The sequence below is a fragment of the Mesoplodon densirostris genome, chromosome 15, assembly GCF_025265405.1.
Source record: "Mesoplodon densirostris isolate mMesDen1 chromosome 15, mMesDen1 primary haplotype, whole genome shotgun sequence".
NCBI classification, from domain to species: domain Eukaryota; kingdom Metazoa; phylum Chordata; class Mammalia; order Artiodactyla; family Ziphiidae; genus Mesoplodon; species Mesoplodon densirostris.
In genome coordinates, this window is record NC_082675.1 from 6,399,311 (window position 1) to 6,425,852 (window position 26,542).

The following is a 26,542-nucleotide window of genomic DNA, read 5'->3' on the forward strand; positions in this document are numbered from 1 at the left end:
AGAATCCGCCTGCCAATGCAAGGGACACGGGTTCGAGTGCTGGCCCGGGAAGATCCCACATGCTGCAGAGCAACTAAGCTCGTGCGCCACAACTGCTGAGCCTGTGCTCTAGAGCCCGCGTGCCACAACTACTGAAGCCCGCGCACCTAGAGCCCGTGCTCTGCAACAAGAGAAGCCACCGCAATGAGAAGCTCACACACCGCAACGAAGAGTGGCCCCCGCTGGCCGCAACTAGAGAACGCCTGCGTGCAGCAACGAAGACCCAACGCAGCCAAAAGTAATAAATACATTTGTTTAAAAAAAAAATTCAGTTTTAAGGGAAAAAAGTAAAAGTCACTTTATTTTTGGAGGAGAAAGCTTTGGGTCAGTCGAATGTCAAAACAGCACCCCATCCACTCACCTTCACCCCTAACTAAAGCCTTGAGATGGATTCCATATTCCACAAAGTGTACTTTACTGATGCTGAAAACGTATTTGTTAACCATATCTACATACATAGAAAAATTATAATTCAACTAAGACAATCTAAAAGAATGATTTTTTTATATCCCAAAGTCTAAAAGGCAATAGATAGATGAATTATATTACCTAGTGAGTTCCAGTTTAACCTCTTATATCCAGACCTAAACACTCTCACTAACTCCTGGGAATGGTCGTCAAGGAGAAGAGCCTCTGCCTCATTTAACGTTCCAATGAGCATGTGATAATGATCCAACATACGTTGTATCCCATCCGTGTACCTGCACATTATAGGAAAGTCACTGACGTGAGAAAAATACAATGGAGCTCATAAAAAGATTAATAACCTTACAGATAGGATACAAAAGACCATTAACCAGACTAAAAATTTTAAAGAATGCCACTCTTCCCACTAACTTTCTTTTTGGAAAATATTGGTTACTTTTTATTTAAAAATGTTACTTACAGGGAACTCTACTCAATACTCTGTAATGACCTACATGGGAAAAGAATCTAAAGAAGAGTGGATATATGTATATGTGGAACTGATTCACTTTGCCGTACAGCAGAAACTAACATAACACTGTAAATCAACTATACCCCAGTAAAAATTAATTTAAAAAGTGAAAAAGTGAAAATGTTATTTCAGTTAACATGAAATAGATTTATCGTTGTTATTTTTAGATGAATGAATAAACACATATTTTAAACATTTCTTAGTTTTTATTTCTAATGTGGCAAATATTGGCAGTTATAAAATCCACAAAAATGAAAGCTTTGGCATGGGTAGGGGGCGTGTTTTCAATAATTTTGAAGAGTGCAAAGGGGTCCCAAGACAAAAAATGTTTACTGTTGATTTAAGAGAAGAATCTTTTTACCTAAGAAATTTGTCTTCCTGGAGGGCAACATTCGTTGCTAATTCGGGGACAGGGAACCCCAGCTGTTCCAAGTACTTTGCTTCGTTAATAATCTCCCTGAGAGCAGGTGAAAAGTTGATTGCAAAACCAGCACCCCTGTCAGAGTTCTGGGCGTCATCACCAGCAGCAGAAGTCTGTGGGAGAGACGGTGTTTTTACAAAACATCGTGGGAAGGGCGGTCCAAGAAGCAATTAGATCAACACAACCCAAGTTAAACGTGAATTTGAAAAAGATCAATGGAGGGTCTTTGCTGCCCTGACAGACTGGGGAGCTGGCCAGAACTAGCTAGAATTCATATTTTGTTTGGTGAACAGAGTTTTTAAAGAATTTGATTTAGTCGCCCACATTCGAGAATCGGGCAACTGAAGGTAAAAATCCAGAAATCTGGTTTCCCTTGAAAAATTGGAAAAGCTGATGATAAATGGCAAAGAACAGACTGAAGCTGGGTAGCAGCTGCCCCTTTTGAATAGGACACAAGCTGTCCAGTTGCTGACAGGCCCTACCTGGCCTCTTCACTCCTTTTAGTACGGAAGACCGAAAACCGCCAGGCCCAGGTCTTCCCTTGAACCTCCTAGCTAGCGTTTATTTACTGAGCAGTTGCTATGTGCCGGACCCTGTGCTAAAGATGTGGATGAATCATGGGAAGTGACATGTTTCTGCAGGTTAAAAATGATCAACTGTCAGCTGTTTCATATACGGTTCAACTAATACTTTGCATGTTTCTGATCGTCTAATCCAACTCATTTTACAAACTGGGTCACGTCACTGGAGCTCAGAGTTAAGCCACATGCCCAAGGAGTCAGGAGGGCTGCCTAAGCCCAGCGTGTTCCCTGACGGTGACATTTTGCTTCCTCCATCTATCCCCTTTCTGCCTCTCTTCTTCTCCCGGGTCAACCTCTGCCCTTCTGCGCCTTTGATTTTGGAAATACCTCTCAACTTCATGAGAGTCGACACATCAAATCTCAAGGAAATAGTAGTCACCATCACCTTACGTGGCCGCCCCGGAATCTAGGACGCGGATGTGGAAAGACACACCTTGGTGAGCAGGCTCTTCTTCAGGAGAGTCGGCAGGACCTGCTCTGTCGTCGCTTTCCACTGCTCATACTTTTCATCTTCATAGTCTTTCATTCTCCTACCCACTTCCAGATATGTTTGCTTTACCTACCAAAGAAGTCAGGCAATGGTCATTTTGTCATTGAAAAGAACATTTTTTTCGTCTCTCTTTAAAAAAAACAAAAAGATCAGTGAACACATTTTGCAAAAGGAAGCAGGCAGATTTGCACAAACGTTGGAGGGTTTGTCTGCCACGGTAGGGCTTGAAATCTAGGCTGATTAACTGGGCTCACAAACCTCAGCCTGTGGGTTTGGTGCAGCCCAGGAGCTAAGAATGAAGGGACTCAAAAAGAACAACAAGTGCTTCATGACACGTAACAAGCCCACGAAATTCAAACTTCAGCGTCCATAGTGATGTTTTATTGGAACACAGTCACACCTGTTCGTTTACGTGTTATCAACGGTCACTTTCTTGCTACAAAGGCAGAGTTGAGTAGTTGCAACAGGGGCCATCCGACCCTCAAATGCCTAAAATACTTACTCTCTGGACCGTTAAAGAAAAGGTTTCCCACCCCCTGTGATATAACAGACAAAAATGCATGGGTGAGGGAGGGAGAGTATTATCAGAAAGTTGCTGGTCACCCTCTGGAGAGGCTGAAGATCAAGGTCAGGGGGAAGTCTTGTGACTGCTACCTGGAAGATGTCACAGGTAGGTATGGAGATGTGGTCCCCAGGGACCACAGAAAAGACCTAAATTGCAGACATGGATTTGAAATTGAGCTGCTTCTCTCGCAGGCAACTCTGTGTAGCCCACTCCATGCCAGCAGCCACCTGGACTGAAGGATCAGCGCCCAGGGAGGCTGCCCATCTAGAACTGAACCGTGAAATACAAAAGGGGACATTTCCAGCAGAAGCAACATACTTCTCTTCCTCCATCACTGTCCAAGATCTCCTCTACTTCTTGAAATCTGAGGATTGTGTGCTTAATCCGGAAGAACAGGGACCGTTCCCAGTAGATTGCACCTGCTACGGGAGGGTGATTCTTATACAGCGGTGGGTTGTCAAGGTTCTGAACAAAGATTTTGTTAACAATGTCAATCTGCAAAGCAATCAAACGTATTCCGTAAGTGATAAGCATCAGTCTGTGAGCCAGGAAAAGATTTAACTTGAGATTTGTATCTTTAAAGAAATGAACAGGGAACGTCAAGAAATAGTCTAAGGTACAGAATAGGGTTTTTACTACTTATTATTTACTACGTTTTCCTATACTCTAGGAATTTTTTTGTTTGGTTTAAAACATGCAGTGATCCAGGCTTCCCTGGTGGCGCAGTGGTTGAGAGTCCGCCTGTCGATGCAGGGGACACGGGTTCGTGTCCTGGTCCGGGAAGATCCCACATGCCACGGAGTGGCTGGGCCCGTGAGCCATGGCCGCTGAGCCTGCGCGGCCAGAGCCTATGCTCCGCAACGGGAGAGGCCACAACAGTGAGAGGCCCGCGTACCGCAAAAAAAAAAAAAAAAAACATGCAATGATCCAAACTGCCTTATACTTACAGACTGTGTACGATCATTTGACCAACCTACTGGAAATTCTGAAATCTGTTCTAGACATGATTGGTGGCCAGGCCTGCATTGTGTGTGTGTTTGTTTGTTTGTGTGTGTGTGTGTGTGTGTGTGTGTGCACGTTTTATAATTTTATAATTATCTATCACGTAATATTTTTTAAATTGTGGTACAATATGCATGACATAAAATTCACCATCCTAACCATTTTTCAGTGTACATTTCAGTGGAATTAATGACATTCATGCTGTTGTGCATCCAGCACCATCATCCACCTCCACAACTTCTTTCATCTTGTAAAACTGAAACTCTGGGTACACATTAAACACAGTAACTCCCCATTTCTCTCTCCCTCAGCCCCTAGGAACAACCTTTCTACTTTCTGTCTCTATGACTTTGCTCTAAGTACCTCATATAAGTAGAATCATTAAGTATTTGTCTTTTTATGACTGGCTTATTTCAATTAACACAAAGCCCTCAAGGTTCATCCATGTTGTAGCATATGGCAGAATTTCCTTCCTTTTCAAAGCTGGATAATATTCCATTGTAGGGATGGACCACATATTGTTTATCCATTCATCTACCAATGGACCCTTGGGTGATTTCCAGCTTTTTGCCATTGTGAATAGTGCTGCTACAAACATCGATATTCTCTTCGAGACTCTGCTCTCAATTCTTTTGGGTATATACACAAAATGGGAATGCTGGATCCTATGGTCTGGGCTTGCATTTTAAAAATAAGTATTTCACACTCCTATGTGAGTAATTAGGTGTCAGAGGCAAAACAATACCTGCCCCATTAATGGTCCTGATCCCTTCCTGACAAAGGAACTAGGTAGCAGATGGAGTTAAGGTTGCCAGTCAGCTGACCTTCAAATAAGGAGATTATCCTGGATTATCTGGGTGGGTCCACTGTATAACAAGGGTCCTTACAACAGGAATGTGTATGTGAACACACCCTTGACCTTCACACACGGGTAGCTATGACTACTACACTGTTGTTACTGTGCTTATTACTATGACTAACTCACTCAGGGTCCATCACAATGTGAGGCATACAATACTGTACTTCATAAATTCTTCCTGAATTTCTCCACCGTATAAACAAACCCACTTCGTTTTGGTTATACAACATGCTTATTTGGGAAAATTACGGTTTCTCTGAATTTAGATGGGAAAGACAACGGTGTGATCCAATTGTTTACATTTTGCCAAGTGTATTTTTACTGCTACAGCAGCCATAGATTTTTCAGTTACCTCTTTACAGTACTGTGCAAGAATATCATTAAATTTCATCATCATTTGTCGATTAATGGCCTCCCGTGAACGAATATGCTTAAATTTTAAAAGCATGTCAAATGCTGCTTCAGCTGATCGAAGTGTCTTAAAAGATTCGTCAATAAATTTTTTTGCTTCTTTCTCAATAACCTGCCAAAAAAAAAAAAAGCCCAGAAAAACCCTTATGACCCTGTAATTACCCCACAAAAATAACAAATTACCCCGCAAAAAACCAAATCAGTGCCTTGAGAAGGATTTCCATTGTGCTTTGGTGGAAGCTGAGATCCAGTTAAAAATATCAGACTGGGGACTTCCCTGGTGGTCCAGTGGGTGAGACTCCATGCTCCCAATGCAGGGGGCCCAGGTTCGATCCCTGGTCGGGGAACTGGATCCCGCATGAATGCCACAGCCAGGAGTTTGCATGCCTCAACTAAGCATTCACATGCCACAACTAAGAAGCATGCATGCCGCAACTAAGAAGTCCGCATGCTGCAGTGAAGATCCCCCATGCCGCAACTTAGACCCAGCGTAACCTAAATAAATAAATATTAAAAGAAAAAAATGGCAGACCGGCTGCACTGGTTTTCTGCTCTCTCTCCTCCACTAGTTCAAAATGATAGAAAAGGAAATCTTTAAAGTATTAACTCATATAGACAAAAAAATGGGAGAGGAGATAGTTCAGGAATTTTTGGAAGGAGAGTAACTAACTTTACAGAAGGCAGAGAATTACTACCTAACACTGGCAATGGGTGGGGGAGGCGGGGGGCACCTGTTTGTCCCATGGAAGCCTCTGGGAGGCTGAGCATTCAAGGGCACCAGGCACCAGAAAGGGGAGAGGCAAACAGAGGATCCCTTCCCCACCCCACACAGCCAGGCCACTCAGTACACTATATCTCCATCCCCAGCCCACCCTATGCAGAGTGGAAGGTTAATTCTAGAAAAATTAAATCAGAGTGACATCAGACTTCTAATAACACTGGAAACTAGAAACCAATAAAGAACATCTTCAAATTTCTGAAGAAAAGTTATTTTCTACCTTGAACTCTATACCTACTATTTCAGAATTCACACATGCAAGACTCAAAAAAAATGCATGTCCCATGAAACCTTTCTCAGGAAGCTACTAAAAAATGTGCTCCAGCAAAACAAAGGAGCAAACAAGGAAAGGGGAAGCTGTGAACTCTAGAAAGGAGGATCCAACACAGATGAGAGAAGACAGAAAGTCCTAGGGCAAGTGCTTCAAAACAGGTCTGAGGAGCAAACAATCTAGACTGGAGCAGAAAGATAGCAAGCTCTGGAAGAAAGGTCTCTGGAAAAATAATAGCACTGATATGTCTCAGCAGATGGAACCCACTATTGATAGGTGTGTGAAAAAGATGTTAGGGTAGTTGGAAAAATTAACAGTGCATATGTAACTAACCAAGCAAATGCAAATAAAAGCAATGATTAACTCCAGGAAAAATGAAGGGTTGGACAAGAAAGGTTGTATGGTGGGACTTCCCTAATGGCGCAGTGGTTAACAATCCACCTGCCAATGCAGGGGACATGGGTTTGATCCCTGGTCCGGGAAGATCTCACATGTCGCGGAGCAACTAAGCCCATGTGCCACAACTACTGAGTCTGCGTTCTAGAACCCATGCGCCACAACTACTGAGCCTGTGCACTTGAGCCTGTGCTCTGCAACAAGAGAAGCCACTGCAGTGAGAAGCCTGCGCACCGCAACGAAGAGTAGCCCCTGCTCACCGCAACTAGAGAAAGTCCACGCGCAGCAACGAAGACCCAACACAGTCAAAAATTAAATAAATAAATAAAATTTAAAATAAATAAATAAATAAATAAACATTAAGAAAGAAAAGAAGGGGCTTCCCTGGTGGCACAGTGGTTGAGAGTCCGCCTGCCGATGCAGGGGACACAGGTTCGTGCCCTGGTCCGGGAAGATCCCACATGCCGCGGAGCGGCTGGGCCCATGAGCCATGGCCGCTGAGCGTGTGCATCTGGAGCCTGTGCTCCGCGACGGGAGAGGCCACAATAGTGAAAGGCCTGTGTACTGCAAAAAAAAAAAAAAAAAGAAAAGAAAAGAAAAGAAAGGTTGCGTAGTTATGATGGGCTTCTTGGCTCAGCAGTGAAAGTATCTGCATAGACATAATGAGTAAATGCTGACCATTAATGTAACCAAAAGTTATTTAAAAGTTTGTTAGGGCTTCCCTGATGGTGCAGTGGTTAGGAATCTGCCTGCCAATGCAGGGGAGACAGGTTCGAGCCCTGGTCCTGGAAAATCCCACATACCGGGGAGCAACTAAACCCGTGCACCACAACGACAGAGCCTGAGCTCTAGAGCCCATGAGCCACAACTACTGAGCCCGCGAGCCACAACTACTGAAGCCCCCGTGCTTAGAGCCCGTGCTTGGCAACAAGAGAAGCCACCGCAATGAGAAGCCTGCGCACCGCAGCAAAAAGTAGCCTCCGCTCGCCGCAACGAGAGAAAGCCCCCACGCACTAACAAAGACTCAAAAATAAAATAAAATTAAGTAAATAAAATAAAAATAAATTTAAAAATAAAAATAAATTTTAAAAAATAAAAAAGCTGCCTGCCTGGGCTGACTGTGCTGTTTCTGCACGTAGGCCCCTCCTCCGTCTGTAAAAGCTCTTGCCCACTGACCTCAGTCGGGGGGAGTTGGCCTTTGGACAGGAGTCCACCCCCATCCCTGGTTGCCGGCAGCCAAAATCAAGCAAACTTTCCTTTCCACCAACCTTGCCTCTTTATTGGCTTTTGAGCAGTGAGCAGGAAATCCCACTTTCAGTTACAATATGAAAGATGCTCTGGGGTTATCAAAACACTCACTTGAAACATAAAATGGGGATGCTACTGATGGTGCTCCGCACATGAGGCTGAAAAGGTGAGCATGGTGGGCCAGCCTTCCATGCCGTATGCAGTGAGGTCGTATTCTCTCTGACCAGCCCTGACTCGCCCACACCTAGGGCCACAGGCTCTTATACCACCTCCCCACCTCCTCTCCTTCCCTAGCTCAGATCCACCTACGCTGCAGCCAGAAAAACCCTCTTTGGTATAAGTCTGATGACATCACTGCTTTGGTGAACAACCTTCAGTGGCTCCCTACTGCTTACAAAATTAAGTCCCATTCTTCTCCCCGGTCGCCCTACATCCTCTCCAGTTATACACCCAACCCACCTTGGTAGCCATTCTAGGGTGTCTAGCTCGCTTCAAACTTATTCCACCTCGGGAGTAGGGGTGGGGACACAGGACACTGAGAAATGTTCGTTTTTACCTTATGCTCTTCTGCATTGTTTCCATTTTTCACCAAAAAGCAGGTATCCCTTTTTATGACTTTTTTAAAAAAAACCCAAAAACCCTAAACATAACTAAATAACCCAACAGATTTAACGTGGAGAAAACATGGTATCCACTTCCAAAATCGAATCGAAGGGTGTGTTACTTGCCAGGACTTCAATCTTGAAGTCGTCCATCACGTATTTCCAGTACTGGGAGCACTTGATGCTGAAGGGGTCAAAGGTCAGGCTTTCCATGGGGGCGACCAGGCTGTCCACCCTGCACAGCACATCGTCGATGCGCTTGGGATCCCCAGTCACTGCTTTTAGCTCTGAACCAAATATGTTGTAGAATTCCTCCATGACCTGTCCGATCAAACAAAACATGAGGAGGTCACCACTTGGTTTTCTCATGCCTGCTCTAACGACCAGCAGGTTGCATATCTAGGTTTACCTGAGGGCAAGAATCTGGTCACACAGGTAGCCTCCTCCCTTTGGAGTACCAAAGCCTAATCCCTTTGGTACTATGCCCACTGCACAAAGGACCAGTTCCAGATGCCCTGACACAGCTTACAAAGTCTGCATGCTCAGGCCCCTACCTACTGCTTCCATGTCCTCCCATACTGCTCTCCCCCACCACCTCGCAGCCACCTCGGGCCTCTTTCAGTCCCACGTTCCTTTCTGTCTCAGGGCCTTTGCACCTGCAGTGTGAAACGCCAGGTACCTACTACTCATTATTAAATATGCCTTCATCAAGTCCGACCCTTTAGAACAGGCCAGGCCCCTGTGCACACTTCCACAGCCCCCTCTAGTCTTCTTTCTTAGCACTCACCTCAGCTGTAGCTATGCATCTGTGTGATTATTGCCTACCATGTTTCTCTTCTACTGGACTGTAAGCTCCATGAGCCATAGACTATGTACAGACGGGGCTGGCTTCATAGGTGTGGGACCCAGGCCGGCGCACAGGGCCCCAGGCTCCAGAGGGTCCCGTGCTGGGTTTAAGGCTCTGCTGTTACCATCTTGAAATTCTCTATCATTTTGTCTCTGAACTTGTGTTTTGTAAATGAAGTCTTGGGGGACAATCAGGCACATGTGTGAGCAGAGGCGATAAGCGAAATCTGCATGTGTGCTGTTCACAACACCCTACTGACATGTAGCGTGTGAGGTCCCATGAGCAGAGAATCCCGGTGGAGCCATGATGCGCGAGAGGTCAGGGAGACTCAGGGCCAGTGCCGGACGGCGTGTGGCGGCTGCGGTGAGTGAAGGACACCAACAGCTCAGAGAGGCCACCTTCTCCTTTCAAAACAGAGCTCGCTTCCAACGCAGACAAAAAAGGCTAAGAAACACCCGACCAAGGAACCCGACCTCCCATATTGCTTCTCAGCCCTGTACTTCACCGCATTGGCCAACTATTCACACTGAACATGACGACACAGAAGGGATGATGGAGACAGGAAAACCCACAACTCCTTCTCCTCTCAGCCCTCCTTCCCCATCAGTGAGCTGAAGCAGAGAACGCGGGTGGGACTGCACACATCAAGAAGTGACATGAAACCAGCCGAGTCGGTCATGTGAAGCGTTTACATCTGCACTTAAGAGCTGCAAAATAGGGACTGCCCTGGTGGCACAGTGGTTGAGAGTCCGCCTGCCAACTCAGGGGCCACGGGTTCGAACCCTGGTCCGGGAAGATCCCACATGCCGCGGAGCAACTAAGCCCGTGCGCCACAACGACTGAGCCTGCGCTCTAGAGCCCGCGAGCCACAACTACTGAAGCTCGTGCACCTAGAGCCCATGCTCCACAACAAGAGAAGCCATGCAGTGAGAAGCACGCGCACCACTATGAAGACACAACGCAGCCAAACAGAAATAAATAATAAATTTATTTTAAAAAAAGAAAGAGCTACAAAATACAAACTGTGTCATTTCAGTGATTCCACACACCAGACGAACGCCCTTCTCTTTGCACATTCAGCTGACACTGCACAATATAAAGAAGAACCGTAAAATTCATGCAAATAATTTAAATGTTTAATTTTCTTTTACTTTCTTTTCTTTACTTTGCTACAGTCGTAACAAACCAACAAACAAGGCCATGCCAAGGCGAGACATGTCAGAAGGAAAAGGTTTTATATTTTAAGACTTTTAACAGCATTTTTTTTCCTGCTTATTGAATACGGCGTCAACATTTCTGTTTGCCCTGGGCACTGCGGTCACACAGCCAGCCCTGGTCTTTGCTCATCATCATTTCTCTAGCAGCAAGGACAAGTGCCTGGCACGTTGTGAGTGCTTGATAAATATTTAGAGAATAAATGAATGGATGGACCCTCATGAGACAAGGGCTGGCTAATTCAGCCCATCAGCCACTAAGCCTTGCGTACATTCATTCAAAAGAGAGTGGGATCAGATAAACAGGAAGCACTGGCAGATAGACGGGTAGTCATTGTGGCAATGGCAGGGATGATGTGGCTTCAGGGGAGAGAAGGTCTCAGACCGCCTTTGAGGAATTCCAACGTTTAATGGAAAGACAGAGGGGGAAGGTTTTGCAAAAGACACTGAGAAGGCGTGGCCAGAGTCAAAAGAAAATCAAGACATGGAAGCAACCTACATGTCCATCAACAGAGGAATGGATAAAGAAGATGTGGTACATATATATACAATGAAATACTACTCAGCCCTAAAAAAGAATGAAATTTTGCCATTTGCAGCCACATGGATGGACTTGGAGGGTAGTCTGCTAAATGAAATCAGAGAGAGAAAGACAAATACTACATGATAATCATTTACATGTGGAACCTAAAAAATACAACAAACTAGTGACTATATAACAAAAAAGAAACAGACTCACAGAGAACAAACTAGCTGTTACTAGAGGTGGGGAGGGGCAATATAGAGGTGGGGAGGGGCAACATAGAGGTGGGGAGTAAGAGGTACAAACTGTTAGGTTTAAAATAAGCTACAAGGGGCTTCCCTGGTGGCGCAGTGGTTGAGAGTCCGCCTGCCAATGCAGGGGACACGGGTTCGTGCCCCAGTCCGGGAAGATCCCACATGCCGCAGAGCGGCTGGGCCCGTGAGCCATGGCCGCTAAGCCTGCGCGTCTGGAGCCTGTGCTCCGCAACACAAGAGGCCACAACAGTGAGAGGCCCACGTACCGGAAAAAAAAAAAAAAAAAAAAAAAAAGCTACAAGGATATATTGTACAACATGGGGAATATAGCCAATATTTCATAATTATAAATGGAGTATAACCTTTAAAAACTGTGAATCACTATACTGTACACCTGTAACTTACACAACGTTGTACATCAACTATATTTCCATTTTTTTTAAATTAAAAGATAAAGAAAACCAAGGGAATTCCCTGGCAGTTCAGGGGTTAGGACTCAGCACTTTCACTGCTGTGGGCCCATGGTTCAATCCCTTGTCAGGGAACTAAGATCCCACAAGCCTCGCAGTGCAGCCAAAAAAGAAAAGAAAAGAAAAGAAAAAGAAACCAAAAGCAGGGGGAGAAAGAGGGCTGTCACAAAACTCAAGGGAGAGCTGCAAAGGTCAGGTGTGCTCTGGGACATTCCGGTACATTCTGTCTGCTCTGCAGGCTTTTCTCCAGGCCAGACCCCCTCTGCCTCCCACCTGACATGGAGAGGCCCACTGTCAAAAGCCAAACTGCCTTCCATCGGGCAAATCCCAGCTCTAACCACCTTCGCATGCATTGAAGAGAACGCCCCCAAGCCCCCCCACCCCACCTGCAGGATGTCGTAGAGATCCTGGCAGATGGTGGCCATGTAATCTGTTCTCTCGAACAGCCGTTTCCGATCAAACTCCCACCGAGCTTCTCTCCCTGAAGCCTCGATCTTGGCCCGGACGTCGAAATAGGCCTTTTTCCACATGTTGAGGGTGTTCCTGGCCTCCAAGGTTTTGTGTTGCGCACTCGCTCGGTTTTCTCTGGGAAGCAAAGAGATGCTGTGATGGACAGGAGGGTCTGAGGCGTAAGGGATCTGAGCCACGCTCCCCACTCCCCGGGGAGCAGGTTTCTAAGGGGACAATTCTAAACAAGGAGCGGAGCCCCTCTGATGTCATGGTCTCACTGCAGAAACCTCCCCGGGTGAGCTGCTGTTCTGATGAAACTGGCAGGGATGTGACTGGTGGGGTTGCGGGCAGGATCCCAAGCCGTGGCCCAGGCTGACCTTTGATACAGCTGCCCCCACCTGCAATGTGCACAGCCTGGTAAGCTTTCTGTTTGAGCTGGAAGGGGAGCAGGTGGCCTTGGGTCCTAAGCCGGAAGCAACAGCGGAGTAAAATGATGATGCTGAGATTTTGGTACCTATTTCACTTATATAGATTGTTTTTTAAGAAAGTTTAAAAAAAAAAAAAAAGGGAATTCCCTGGTGGTCCAGTGGTTAGGACTCCATGCTTCCACTATAGGGGGCACGGGTTCGTTCGCTGGTTGAGGAACTAAGATCCTGCATGTCGAGGAGCCCGGCCAGAAAAAAAAAAGAAAGTAAAAAAATGATCTGTGTCTCCTTCCACATTTGATCCTCAGAGGCTGTTCCACCTGAGAGGGTCTGGGGTCCAGGAGTGAGGTTCCCTTGGACGATCTGCCTCGGTCTCTCCAAGGATAACCAAGGAAGACGGTACTGAGTAATCCACACCATGGAGTATTATTTGGCCATAAAAAGGAATGAAACACCGATGCAAACTGCACCATGGATGAACCTAGCAAACCTGATGCTGAGGCAGAGGAGCCAGTCATAGAAGACCACACGTTGTATGATTCCACATGCGTGAATGTTCAGAAGAGGTGAATCCACAGAGACAGAGAGTAGACCAGTGGCTGCCCAGGGCTGGGGGGTTGGGGAGGGTGGGAGGGAAGCTAAAGGGGACCAGATTTCTTTCTGGGACGAAGAAAATATTCTAAAATCATTGATGGCTATGGATGCACATCTCTGTGAATATACTAAAAGCATTAAATTGTACTTTTTAAACAGGTGGCTTGTATGGTGTGTGAATTATGTTTCGATAAAGTTGTTTAAGATCTTAAGAAGAACACAGTGCCTTTACTTCTTACCTGAACAAAGTCCGAAGATTCACCACTTTGCAGACTCTCTCCGTGATTTCCCAGGCAACGCGCTCCATGAGCGAAATCATCCTCTCGTCTTTATTGTAGTGTCGGGAGATGATCCACACCATCCTCAGGGCATTCATCATGGAGGGGATTGTTTCCAAGACAACGTGAAAGCTAGATCCATGCGTTATGTTCTAACCAGAGAGGCACATGTAAAAGAGAGAAAAAGCAAGCCACCTTCGCCTTGGGGCCAACGGTGTAAGAAAGCAAGAAGTGTGCAGGAAATTTCCCTCTTCTTTTTTCTTTCTTTTTTTTTATTTAAAAGGTATTTTAATTAAATGTAAGTGTATTTCTGGGTTTTAGTACTTTCAGGAAAAATGGGCTTCTGTTTAAGGTCTCTCAACTTAAAAAAATTTTTTTTGCATCCTTTTGCATATTCTTTTCCATTCTGGTTTATCACAGGATATTAAATATCGTTCCCTGTGCTCTACAGTAGGACCTTGTTGTTTATCCATTCTGTATATACACAGTTTGCACCTGCTAATCCCAAACTCCCACTCTTACCCTCTCCCCCTTGGCAACCACCAGTCTGTTCTCTATGTCCCTGATTTTGTTTCTGTTTCATAGATAGGTTCATTTGTGTTATATTTTAGATTCCACATATAAGTGATATCATGTGGCATTTGTCTTTCTCTTTCTGATTTACTTCACTTAGTATGGTAATCTCTAGTTGCATCCATGTTGCTGCAAACGGCATTATTTCATTCCCTTTTATGGCTGAGTAGGACTCCATTGTGTATATGTACCACATCTTCTTTAGCCGTTCATCTGTCGATGGACACTTTGGTTGTTTCCATGTCTTGGCTGTTGTGAATAGTGCTGCTATGAACACAGGGGTGCATGTATCTTTTTGAATTAGAGTTTTGTCTGGATATATGCCCAGGAGTGGGATTGCTGGATCCTATGGTAGCTCTATTTTTAGTTTTCTGAGGAACCTCCATACTGTTTTCCACAGTGGCTGCACCAACCTACATTCCCACCAACAGTGCAGGACATTCTTCTTAATTTAAAAAAAAGTCCTCATTATGGGAGAAAATGTTTAACAAACAAAAGAAGTTTGAAATAGGTCTGTAGGTGCTGACATGGAAAGATAAGATTTACAATTAAAGTTAATAAAGCGATTTTCAGACGTGTATATGAAGTATGGTGTGTATATACATACATAATTATACTATATTCAGTGGCAAGAGTGCCACTGAATGAATCAAAGCTGGCATTCTAGAGGTGACCTAGAGGTGCCAATGTTTTCTAGGGTATGTGTCCCCCAGCAGGAAGGGAGATGATTTTGACAGCACCCAAAACTTTAAAAAAATATAGGGACTTCCCTGTTGGTGCAGTGGTGAGGAATCCGCCTGCCAATGCTGGGGACACGGGTTCAATCCCTGGTCTGGGAAGATCCCACGTGCCTCGGAGCAACTGGGCCTGTGCGCCACAACTACTAAGCTTGCGCTCTAGAGCCTGTGAGCCACAACTACTGAGCCCGCATGCCACAACTACTGAAGTCCACATGCCTAGAGCCCATGCTCCACAACAAGAGAAGCCACTGTAATGAGAGGCCTGTGCATTGCAGCAAACAGTAGCCCCCGCTCACTGCAACTAGAGAAGACCCAATGCAGCCAAAAATATAATTATTAATTATTTTTTTTAATTTTTAAAAAAACACAAACCATATCAAAAGTCAAATGACACAAGAAAAAAATTTTTAAATAAATAAATAAATATATATATATATATATACACTTATTTTACTGTGTATTAGAAACTACTGGTATATCAAACCCATGACTGCACAGGTATGATTGTTGGAGGCTAAATTATACACACACACGTACAAATTTAAAGTCAACTTAAAGAGGCACTTCCCTGGTGGTCCAGTGGGTGAGAGTCCATGCTCCCAATGCAGGGGGCCCGGGTTCGATCCCTGGTCAGGGAACTAGATCCCGCATGCATGCCACAACTAAGAGTTCTCATGCCACAACTAAGACCTGGCACAGCCAAAATAAGTAAATAAATAAAATACATATTTTTAAAAAGTCAACTTACAGAAAAGTAAGTTTCAGATGCACAAAGGGTGGCAAAAATGACAGAAGTGATGCCTGAGTGACGTAAGCGTGACTCTCACTGATCTTTGCAAGCCACTCATTTTGCAGAGACGATAAATAAATCTCAGAGAAGGAAATGATGTTGCCACTAACATCAACTCCATGGCAGGTTCCACTTGGACCTCAAGCCCTCAGATTTGATCACTTGTTGTACCTCTTATACAGGACCACATAGATCCTTATCTGTGGACCACTCATACAGTTGCTGGACAGTTGCTTCCCTGATACTGCTCTTGACGTGCTAAGTGCTTTGCAGTCATAAGTTCATTTGAACCTTCCAGCAACCATTTGAGGTAGGTTCTCTTGTGATCCCAGTTTTCCAGAGAAAGAAACAGGCTCAGAGAGGTCACGTATGCAGATGTGGGATACTCAGGACCTGGGCCTGTACCTCTACAGTGCTTCACCACACACATATTAACCCCTCAGCAACACAAACAGTACTTTTACTGGTCTCATTATTGGGACAAGAGTAACGACTCCTGGCCTTGGAATAAGGTACTGTGCATGATAAATCAGAGGGGAGGGGAATCCTGAAAAAGGAAATTACACTTGTGCACTGCTTGTGGGAATGTAAAATGGTGCAGTCACTGAGGAAAAGAGTTAAACATAGAATCTTCATAGACGGTTAAACACAGAATTATCAGACAGTTAAACATAGAATTACCAGATGTCCCAGCAATTCTACTCTTGGGTATATGCCCAAAAGAATTGAAAGCACAGACTCAAACAAATATCTGTATACCCATATTCATAGCAGCATTATTCACAATAGCCAAAAGGTAGAAATAACCCAAATGTCCATCAACAAAAGAATGGACAAACAAAATGTGGTGTATACATACAGTGGAATGTTATGGAGCCCTAAAAAGCAATGAGATTCTGACATATAACTACAGCATGGAGGAATCCTGAAAACATTATGTTGAGTGAAGTAAACCAGACACAGAAGGGCAAAGACGGTATAATTCCATTTCTATGAAATACCTAGAAGAGGCAAATTCAGAGAGACAGAAATTAGAAAAGAGGTTACCAAGGGCTGGCGGAAGTTGGAGTTGTTTAAAGGGATGCTGAGTTTATGTTGGGGATGGTGAAAAAGTTCCACACATAGATAGTGATGAGGGGTACCCAGCAATGGGTATATGTATTTAATGCTACTGAACTCTTACAAGTGGCTGAATAATAAATATCACGTTATACATATATTACTACAATTTTATAAATGCTGACCAAACAAAAGGAAGTTAAAGCCGTGTGAAATCTAGTTTACAGAGTCGACTTTCCAAAGCACAGTGCCCCCGGCCTACTTTGAAGTGACGTTCCACGGTGGAAAGAAACCGCACGTTGTCGGAGGCCTCCATGTGCAACTTGAACAATTCAGTTAAGACGGGCTGCAGGCTGGCCACAAGCATAGAATCGGATTCCTTGATCACATCCAAGACTTTTCTGACTACTGGAAGCTTTGTTTGTTCATGGAGTGCACTTAGGGTGGTACTTCTTTCTCGCCAGAATTCAATTTCGGCCAGAGGACCATTACCCTGAGAGATGACAGGAGCACACACACAGCATCCTCGTTAGTGGGCAGTCCACACTGCAGTTGTCCCTCCAGCATCCATGCCTCTCTTCCCAAACGCTCTAGTTAGGGGCTAATCCATACAAGGACTTCGGGGGTGGGCACTTGACCTAGGATGATCCAGTCAGAGTGAATCTCAGGACTCCAGTTGGGAATGGTAGACACTCTGTCTTTCTCTGGACAAGGTGGTATGTGGATGTGGGGTCAGAAACTATTACCAGTTGCCACCATGAAGGAAACCAGCCTGAGGAGGAAGCCCCCTCAGAGAGGAGTTTGGAACCAAGAAATTAACTGAGCAACACAGCTAGAGTGCCAGAGTCTTGATCAAACCATACCTGAATCCAGAACTGCCTCTAGACTTTTCAGTTATGTGAGCCAACAAATCCTCTTTCTTATTTCAGCCAGCTGAGTTGGGTTTCCTGGTTGGTTTGTTTTTTTAAGTTTTAGTCCAAACATCCTGACCCATATACAGTATTATCTTTATCAATAACAGAGAGTCACCTATTAGCACACTAACCTCAGAAAGCCCAAGAATGACATCTTGGTATTTTTAAGGAGATCTCAAAACAGTAAGAAAAGAGGCTAGATCGCTCAGATCCGCAGACCCCTGGCTCGTTCTCCGGAGGGCAAGCATGAACTGGATCAGGGATCTTCAAAAGCTTCGCACACATTACCTGAGGTGTCTTTTTTATCTGGCCCTCAAGAGCTACTGATATCTGATTCAACCAGTTTATCACGCACTGCTCCAAAATTTCCACGGTTTCTGGGTCAGCTGCCAGGTCAGACACTTCTCCCTCTACACTGATGCTTGGCATTTCTAACTTGATCTCACCTAGTAGAATAAAAATGGTCAGTCAGCCACTAGTTTGGGGAAAATGATTATAGACAATGATGTTCAAGTTAATCAGCTGGCTCTTCTCTCCAGACATCAGTATATGGCCTGGTACTTCCCTGTCCTAATATTTCTATATCTCATTCTCTCTCATTAGAATGTAACTAAAACACTTTAGATAATTAGATCATTGCTCCGGTGTTAAGCTCGATCAAAATGATTTAGCTATTTAAGACGGTCCTGAGTTTACAACCTAAGTGACGTCAATTTAAAAATTGAACAAACAGGGACTTCTCTGGTGGTCCAGTGGGTAAGAATCCACCTTCCGATGCAGTTTTGCTCCCTGGTCGGGGAACTAAGATCACACATGCCATGGGGCAACTAAGCCCACGCGCCGCAACTACTGACCTGCGCCCTATACAGCCCATGCGCCACAACTGGAGAGCCCACATGCCACAACTACTAAGCCCGCATGCTCTGGAGCCTGCGTACTACAACTAGAGAGCCCACACGCCACAATGAAAGATCCCACGTGCCGCGATGGAGATCCCGCAGGTTGCAACTAAGACCCAATGCAGCCAAATAAAATAAAATTAAATTAAATTAAAAATTGAACAAACAACCAGAGCTCAACAGATATTCGAGAAAGCCTCCAGCTTGAAACAGACAGTCCAAGAATAAATCAGAAACAATGACTTCAGAGGAAATTGAAAGAATGTAAAGGACAAAAAAAATGTTTTCATCCCAACTCTTAGTCTCAGAGATTTGAGACAACATAGCATCCAGCAAACAAGAACAGAACGCTATGGAAAAGGTACAATCACAGAATAAGAGGTCTTAAAAATTAAAAAGATGATAGCTGATGTGAAAAGTCTAATCAAAATTTGTGAAGGTAAAAGTTGAGGAACTCTTCAGGAAAGTAGAATACACAGACAGAGAGATGGAAAATGCAAGTGAAAAGATAGGAAACACAATCAACAGCACATATCCAACAGGAATATTAACAAAAGGAAACAAGAGACAAATAGTGGAGGAAATTATCAAGAGAATTTTTCATACTGAAAGGCTAGGTCTTCAGACTGAAAATACAGAATGCTTAGCAAACTGAATCTCATAGAGTACTTAGCAAAATGAACGGAAAAAGAACAGCCAAAGGCCCATCACTCTCCCTGCCCGAAATGCCCTTGCTCCCCAACTCCACCTACCAATGCCTTTCTCATCCTTTCAGATGAGGTCAAATGCTGCCTCCTTCAGGAAGTCCTCTTTGATTCCCCCACCACTTCTCCAATATGGTCTCACTCTTCCAAGCCCTAAAGATCCTAATATCTCTCTCAAGCTCCTTATTCTGCCATAGTGCTTTGGGCACCAGATTATAAGATCCTTGAGGACAAGGATTCATCATTCTTCATTCCTCTTTGTGTTTCTTACAATGTCCAGCTTGGTGTCTTTCATATCACGAGCAGGTGAACAAGAACGATCATAAATTAAAACAATAAAAAAAAACTCCTGAACTCTTAAATTCTTCTTAAAGTAACACATCCTGCTTAACTAAGGAGGAGAAAAATAAAGCCTTACCTTCAAGTTGCTGCATTGTTCTTTGAATATTACTTGCAAATTTCTGGATGTTCATTAAAAATTCATCCCGTATTAATTGAGTGCTGTGATATTCTACTGCTTGCCCAGGCATGCTAGTTAGGTCTATGTTGTACTCAAAGGAGTCCAAGACTTCTCCAGATGTGAATCCCAGGCTCGCATCCTTGTGCTGACTGAAGGACAAGGCTGGCAAGAAAACCTGAAAAGCCAAGTTTAAGAATCAAATCATTTGTACCATTTTTTTAGATTCCACATATAAGTGATATCATATGGTATTTGTCTTTCTCTGTCTGACTTGCTTCACTCAGTATGACAATTCCTCGGTCCATCCATGTTGCTGCAAATGGCATTATTTCGTTCTTTTTTATGGCTGAGTACAAATGAACTTATTTACCAAACAGAAATAGAGTCACCAATGTAGAAAACAAACTTATGATTACCAGGGGAGAAAGCAGAGGGAGGAGGGATAAATCGGGAGATTGGGATTGACATATACACACTACTCTATATAAAATAGATAATAGGGCTTCCCTGGTGGCGCAGTGGTTGGGAGTCCGCCTGCCGATGCAGGGGACACGGGTTCATGCCCCGGTCCGGGAAGATCCCACATGCCGTGGAGCGGCTGGGCCCGTGAGCCATGGCCGCTGAGCCTGCGCGTCCGGAGCCTGTGCTCCACAATGGGAGAGGCCACAGCGGTGAGAGGCCCGTGTACCGCAAAAAAAAAAAAAAAAAAAAAGATAATAAGGACCTACTGTATAGCACAGGGAACTCTTCTCAATACTCTGTAATGACCTATATAAGAAAAGAATCTAAAGGAGTGGATACATGTATATGTATAACCGAGTCACTTTGCTGTACAGCAGACTAATGCAACATTGTAAATCAACTATACTCTAATAAAAATTTTTAAAAAAAGAAGCAAATCACACATCATGTTCAATAATTCATGCACTTAAGTTGCCTCTGGATTTGAATATGCTATAATAGAAAGTAACAATACAGTGACAAAGTGAACTACTTCAGCCCAGAGCACAGATCTAAAGAAAGAGAAATTATATTTGACTGAGAATGGCCCAAGGGTAAAGAGTTTGAACCAAGCCTGAGGTGACTACCCAGAAGATAATACTGTATTTCTTTAGCTGCTGCCAGCCACAGGGCAGCTGAGTTAGAAACGATGGCACAGGGAAGCGAGAACTGTGTGTTAACCCATCAGCTAAGCTCCAAGCTTGTGTGAAGGTTAAAATAAAGAAGATACTGAGCACGCGGTCTTTGGGAAATTGAGTTGACAGAAGCATGAATTTATGAAATCACTTGAATACAATTACATAACTTACCCTCACATAGAAAGTGATGTACAAATGCCCACAGGTTGGTTGGCTTGTTTGTTTGTTTGGTGGGTTGGTTGATTGGGTTGGATTTTGATTTTTAGTTTTGCCTGTTTTTCTTAAAATTTGATACGTCTTTTAAGACTCTTTTAATCTACATGTACTTCCAATTTATTGAAGAACTCAGAAGGTTTTGAGTCTCCCAGCCTGGATTTTGCTGACTGCACACTCATGGTGGAACTCAACAAGCTCCTCTTGTCTTTTCCTGCAAATTGGCAGCTGGGTCCAGAGACTGGCTCAGAATCCCTTTGCCAAGACTACTGGTGTTTCTTCTATCAGGAGACAAATAATGTTTGGTTTTTCTCTCTTTTGGGGAGGTTGGTTTTTTGGTTTTGGGGGGTTTTTTGGCCACCCAATGAGGCATGCAGGATCTTAGTTCCCCAACCAGGGATCGAACCTGGTTCCCCTGCAGTGGAAGTGCAGAGTCCTAACCACTGGACCACCAAGGAAGTCCTCTCTCTTCCTTTTTTTCTTTTTTTTGATTTTAGCATCCATTGATGTTCAATACCTAGATCCTTCAACACACTGAGAGTTGCACTACTGAAATAGTCTCATTCTAAACTTTTTTTTAATAGCTGAAATGCTTTTATAAAGAGACACTTCTCTTATCTACTATTTGATTATCCAGTTCATATAGAGAAGGCAGAATAAATGGTTAGAGCCTTCCCTTTTTTGCCCAATTTTCAAAAATAATAAATTGGCCCCCTATCATCCTGCCCCCTAGTTTCCCCCTCATCTCATTCTCCTCCTTCTATATTCTCTCCCTTCGTTGTTTCATCCAGTCCCTTGGCTTGACACCCTGTCAGTGCTCCCGTTTTGTAAAGGATCTCTCTGGTTGGCATGTGCAGAATATAGTGTAGGGGCAAAAGTAGAAGCTGGGAAATCTATCAGGAGGCAACTGCAATAGTCCCGGCAAAAGGCAACACTGAGGTCTTCCTGGCCACCCTATCCAAAATTTCAAAAGCCTTACTTTTACCACCTGCCAACATTTTTCTAACCCCCTTCCCAGCTTCATCTTTCTCCTGAACTCCTGTCACTATCTAACACACTGTATATTTTCTCATTGATCTTGTTTAACGTAAATCTTCCTGACTAGGATGTAAGGTCTGTGAGGCACAGACCTTGACTATGTTGATTACTGCTATAGAATACAGTAAATGCTCAATAAACATTTCTGGAAGAACCGCTTGAGTTCTCCCCTGAGCTCCAGACTTATACATCCTGCTGCACACCTCAACTTGGATGTCTAGGAGGCATCTCAAGCTTAACATGTGCAAAATAGAGTTCTGGGGTTTTTCTCCAGATCCCTCCACCCCACCCCCCCATCTCAGTAATGACTTCCAAATCTCCCTGCTTGTTCAAACACAAACCCTAGGAATCATTCTGGATGCTCTTTCCCTAAACCTCCATATCCAAGTCATCGGCAAGTCCTGTTGGCTCCATGCCCAACATATTCTTGATGCTGTCTGCTTCCCGCTCCCTCCCCGGGTTGAACTCCGGAGCCTAAACAACCATCATCCACCACTTGGATGTTTCCATAGCCTGCTATTAGGTCTCCTGGTCCCATACGCTCTTGCCCCTGCATATGTTGTTCACACAACGGCCAGAAGAAAAATGCAAACCAGATCATTTTATTCCCGTGCTTCAAACCTACCTTCCTTTCCAAACTTCCCTCACTACTCTCCAGCTGCACTGGTCCTCCTTCTGTGTCTGGAGCAAGCTAAGTCTGCTCCTGCCTCAGGACCTTTGCATGTGCTGTTTTCTCTGCCCAGGATGCTCTTCCTGCAGATCCTCACGTTTGATGCCTTCACCTCATTCCCCCCTCAATTCAATGCCACTTCCTCAGAGGGGTCTTTCCTGACCACCTCAGTCCCACCCTATTACATATCCCTAATAGCTTACCATTAGTGAATAAGGCTGCTTATGGGCTATTTTACTGGTTGTCTATAAAGAAAGCTCCAATGTCACCTCCCCAGCAAGGTTGCCCCTTACCACCACCCCCTGCACACACACACACACGCACAAGCACACACACATGAACAGGTCATTTCTATCACATTACTAGGGTTTATTTTCCTAATGCCACCTGTCACTACCTGATATTTTCCAGTTTACGTGTTGGTGTTTGGTGTCCTTCTCCCAGTATAACCTCCCAAGGCACAGGGCTGTCATCTGTCCTGCTCACTGCTCCACTGTCCTCAGGGCCCATGACAGCACCTGGAATCTAAGAGCTGCTGGCCACCTCTTTGTGGAATCAATGAATTAGATGGCCTTACTCTTAAACAGTGCTGAGATTCTTTTTTCCATCCGTACTTACCTGACATATAATATCCTTCAGGAGACCAAGCACATGTGAATTTATAATTCCATACTCCAGTGTTTTGGGCATAATTTCCACAGCTTCCTTCATGTCTGTCGCCTCAGAGATGGTCTCTAAACAGGAACAGATTTGGGGAATGAAAGGAGGAGGGAATCGGACACAGCTAACATTTCCAAGCGTACGGGAACCAGCTCCTCCCTCGCAAGTAACTACAAAGGAATGTTCCAGGCACAGGTCAGGATATGCGCTCACTGAGAAACAAATACATGCTGAGGGTCGTGCTGTGGTTCAGAGGTTCACACAAGCAGCACCCAAGAGCCACACACGTGACCTGATCTAGTTGGGGCATCTACAGCTGAACAAGGATAGAAACACTTCGGATTTTCTAGAAACGTTTCTTGGGCTCCTTGCTTTCCTCTGTCTCCCCACTCCCAGCCATGCCTCCCCAGTTCATCACCAAAGTACCTTTCAAGTCATGGGCTTTTGGGGGGGTTTTTTGTTGTTTTTTTCTTTATTTTTTGGCCACACCGCACAGCTTGCAGGATCTTAGTTCCCTGACCAGGGATCAAACCCGGGCCCCGGCAGGGAGAGCACCGAGTCCTAACCACTGGGCCACCAGGGAACTCCCAAGTCACGGGGTTTTAAAAGACAAGTTTGGGAACAGTCTACCTCTCGGCCAGGTTTTCTTTGATGTGCACTCACTCCCTCCCCATCTCCCCACCAACCCCCTGATCAAAAAATCAGTCAGCACCAATCAGCTCGGTAGACATTTTAAAGGTCCCTTGGACCCTTCTCTCAATTTACCTGGGAAACACAGCAAACATATCAACTGCAATTATATCACAAGCTTCAGTCTACATGCCCTTCCCTGCATCTGTGTAGACGCGCACTCTTCTTTACCTAATAGGTTTCTCTCTATCAGATGCTTCTTTACTGAAATAAATTTACTTAAAGGGAAACTATGTAAAAACTAAGTATGAAAAAAGAAAGAAAGCTTGACATCAGTGAAAGATAACTGTAAAAAAAATATGATAAGAGTAAACAGTAATAAAGTTGGGGTAAATGCCGTTCCCGCCCTGCCCAAAACTGATTATTGTTGTTACAGTAAGTCCCCTACATACGAACCTTCAGGTGGAGAACTTTCAAAGGTGCGAACGTGCATCTGGTTCCAGCACCTGTGCCATCAACGTCAGGCATGAGTGCAATTGCAGCTTGCCCTCCATCTCCTGTTGCTGACGACCCTTCAGCTCTACCATCTCCCACCCCCCTCCCTCCTCCAGTCAGTAACTCTTCCTGCCTGTTCACTTGATGCCAGCCCCTGTGTGCCAGCTGTTGTAACTGTACTACTGTACTTTTCAAGGGTACAGATTAAAACTGCTTTCTTTATTTTTTGTGTTTGTTTATGTATTATTTGCGTGAAAAGTATTATAAACCTATTACAGTGCAGTACTATACAGCCAATTGTGTTAGTTGGGTACCTAGGCTAACTTTGTTGGACTTACGAACCAACCAGACTTACGAACACGCTCTCAGAACAGAATTCATTCATATGTAGGGGACTTACTGTATTGGGTTGTGATTACTGTTAAAAGGGAAGCATTGGGCTTCCCTGGTGGTGCAGTGGTTAAGAATCCGCCTGCCAATGCAGGAGACACGGATTCGACCCCTGGTCCGGGAAGATGCCACATGCCGCGGAGCAACTAAGCCCCTGTGCCACAACTACCGAACCCCGTATGCCTAGAGCCCGTGCTCCACAACAAGAGAAGCCAAGGCAATGAGAAGCCCGTGCACCGCAACGAAGAGTAGCCCCCGCTCGCCACAACTAAAGAAAGCCCACGCGCAGCAACGATGACCCAGTGCAGCCAAAAATAAATAAATAAATAAAATTTAAAAAGGGAAGCACTGAGCTGAGATTGGCCCCTCCCCGGACAAGAACTGTAATGCGAGTAGCTGTTTAATGCTGAGCCTCTATCGGTCATCTTTCTTCTTATTCCCACTCACTTGGGAAGAACAAATTACACAAGCTCAGAGCTTAGCGGTGAGGTCGTGATTCAAAGGGCCATCAAAGTTCAAAAAAGAAAAAGAAAAGCAACAGAATGTTTGTTCTAGAATTTAGGGTATGCTATGCACAGGTTGGGAGGTAGAGGCAACGGGAGAAGAAATGGGGGAAGCACAGTCAGAGAGAGTGGAGAGTCAGCCTGGATGGAATACGGCAAGAGGAAGAGCAAGGGGTCAGAAGAGACCAGAGACCAATCACTCGGGCAGTGCAGTGGGAATGCACAGTGGGAACATCCAGCCAAGAAGCTACCCTGAAGGATGAACTTGGCTTCTGAGTGGCACCTCCATCTAAAATCACACAGCCGGGACTTCCCTGGCGGTCCAGTGGTTAAGACCGGGCTTGCAATGCACGGGGGGCAGATTCGATCTCTGGTCGGGGAGTTAGGATCCCACCTGCCATGAGGCACGGCCAAAACATTAAAAAAAATGAAATAAAATAAAATCACACAGCAATGTAGAGAAAGCCCACCAAAACTCATCTTATAACTCAGGGTGATGTCATTTTGAATCTTCCTCTAATTGTTATAAATAGAACTAAGATGATATCAATACAGTCAATTCTCATTATTTGCAGTAGTTATGTTCTATGAAGTCACCACGAACACAGAATTAGTGGATGCTGAGCCACTGTTCCTACAGGAAATATGGGTCTAGGTTCCTGTGAACCTCTGGTCACAACATTTTCATCAACCAGCAATATAAGCAGACCTCGGAGATACTGTGGTTTTGATTCCAGATCACAATAAAGCGAATATCGCAATAAAGTGAGTCACACGGATTTTTTGGTTTCCCAGTGCAGAGGTATGTTTACACTCTGCTGTAGTCTATTAACTGTGCAATAGCATTATGTCTAAAAAAAACAATGTATATACCTTAATTTAAAAATACTTTATTGCTGGGACTTCCCTGGCGGTCCAGTGGTGAGGACTTCGCGCTTCCACTGCAGGGGGCACGGGTTTGATCCCTGATCGGGGAACTACGATGCCACATGCCATGTGGCACGGCCAAA

The 26,542-nt window shown here is 44.6% G+C and overlaps 1 protein-coding gene and 1 non-coding gene across 3 annotated transcripts in view; both read right to left on the reverse strand.

Annotated features, from left to right (window-relative positions):
• DNAH10 (dynein axonemal heavy chain 10) overlaps window positions 1–26,542 on the reverse strand; it is a 148,158-nt gene that overhangs the window by 112,039 nt on the left and 9,577 nt on the right. Inside the window, exons 5-16 of one of the 2 annotated variants that reach the window (XM_060118805.1) lie at window positions 23,473–23,588; window positions 19,753–19,969; window positions 18,020–18,177; window positions 17,080–17,310; window positions 13,617–13,807; window positions 12,295–12,493; window positions 8,727–8,921; window positions 5,247–5,417; window positions 3,352–3,528; window positions 2,412–2,537; window positions 1,338–1,510; window positions 589–740 (exon numbers count right to left, since the gene is read on the reverse strand). In XM_060118805.1, coding sequence (XP_059974788.1) covers window positions 589–740; window positions 1,338–1,510; window positions 2,412–2,537; window positions 3,352–3,528; window positions 5,247–5,417; window positions 8,727–8,921; window positions 12,295–12,493; window positions 13,617–13,807; window positions 17,080–17,310; window positions 18,020–18,177; window positions 19,753–19,969; window positions 23,473–23,588 — 2,106 coding nt within the window. Of the gene's footprint in view, window positions 1–588; window positions 741–1,337; window positions 1,511–2,411; window positions 2,538–3,351; window positions 3,529–5,246; window positions 5,418–8,726; window positions 8,922–12,294; window positions 12,494–13,616; window positions 13,808–17,079; window positions 17,311–18,019; window positions 18,178–19,752; window positions 19,970–23,472; window positions 23,589–26,542 lie in introns of those variants that run through there. The other variant, XM_060118803.1, reaches the window with a different exon arrangement.
• On the reverse strand, window positions 21,532–21,604 carry TRNAG-UCC (transfer RNA glycine (anticodon UCC)). The gene has a single exon. It is a non-coding gene; the product is annotated as a tRNA-Gly (tRNA).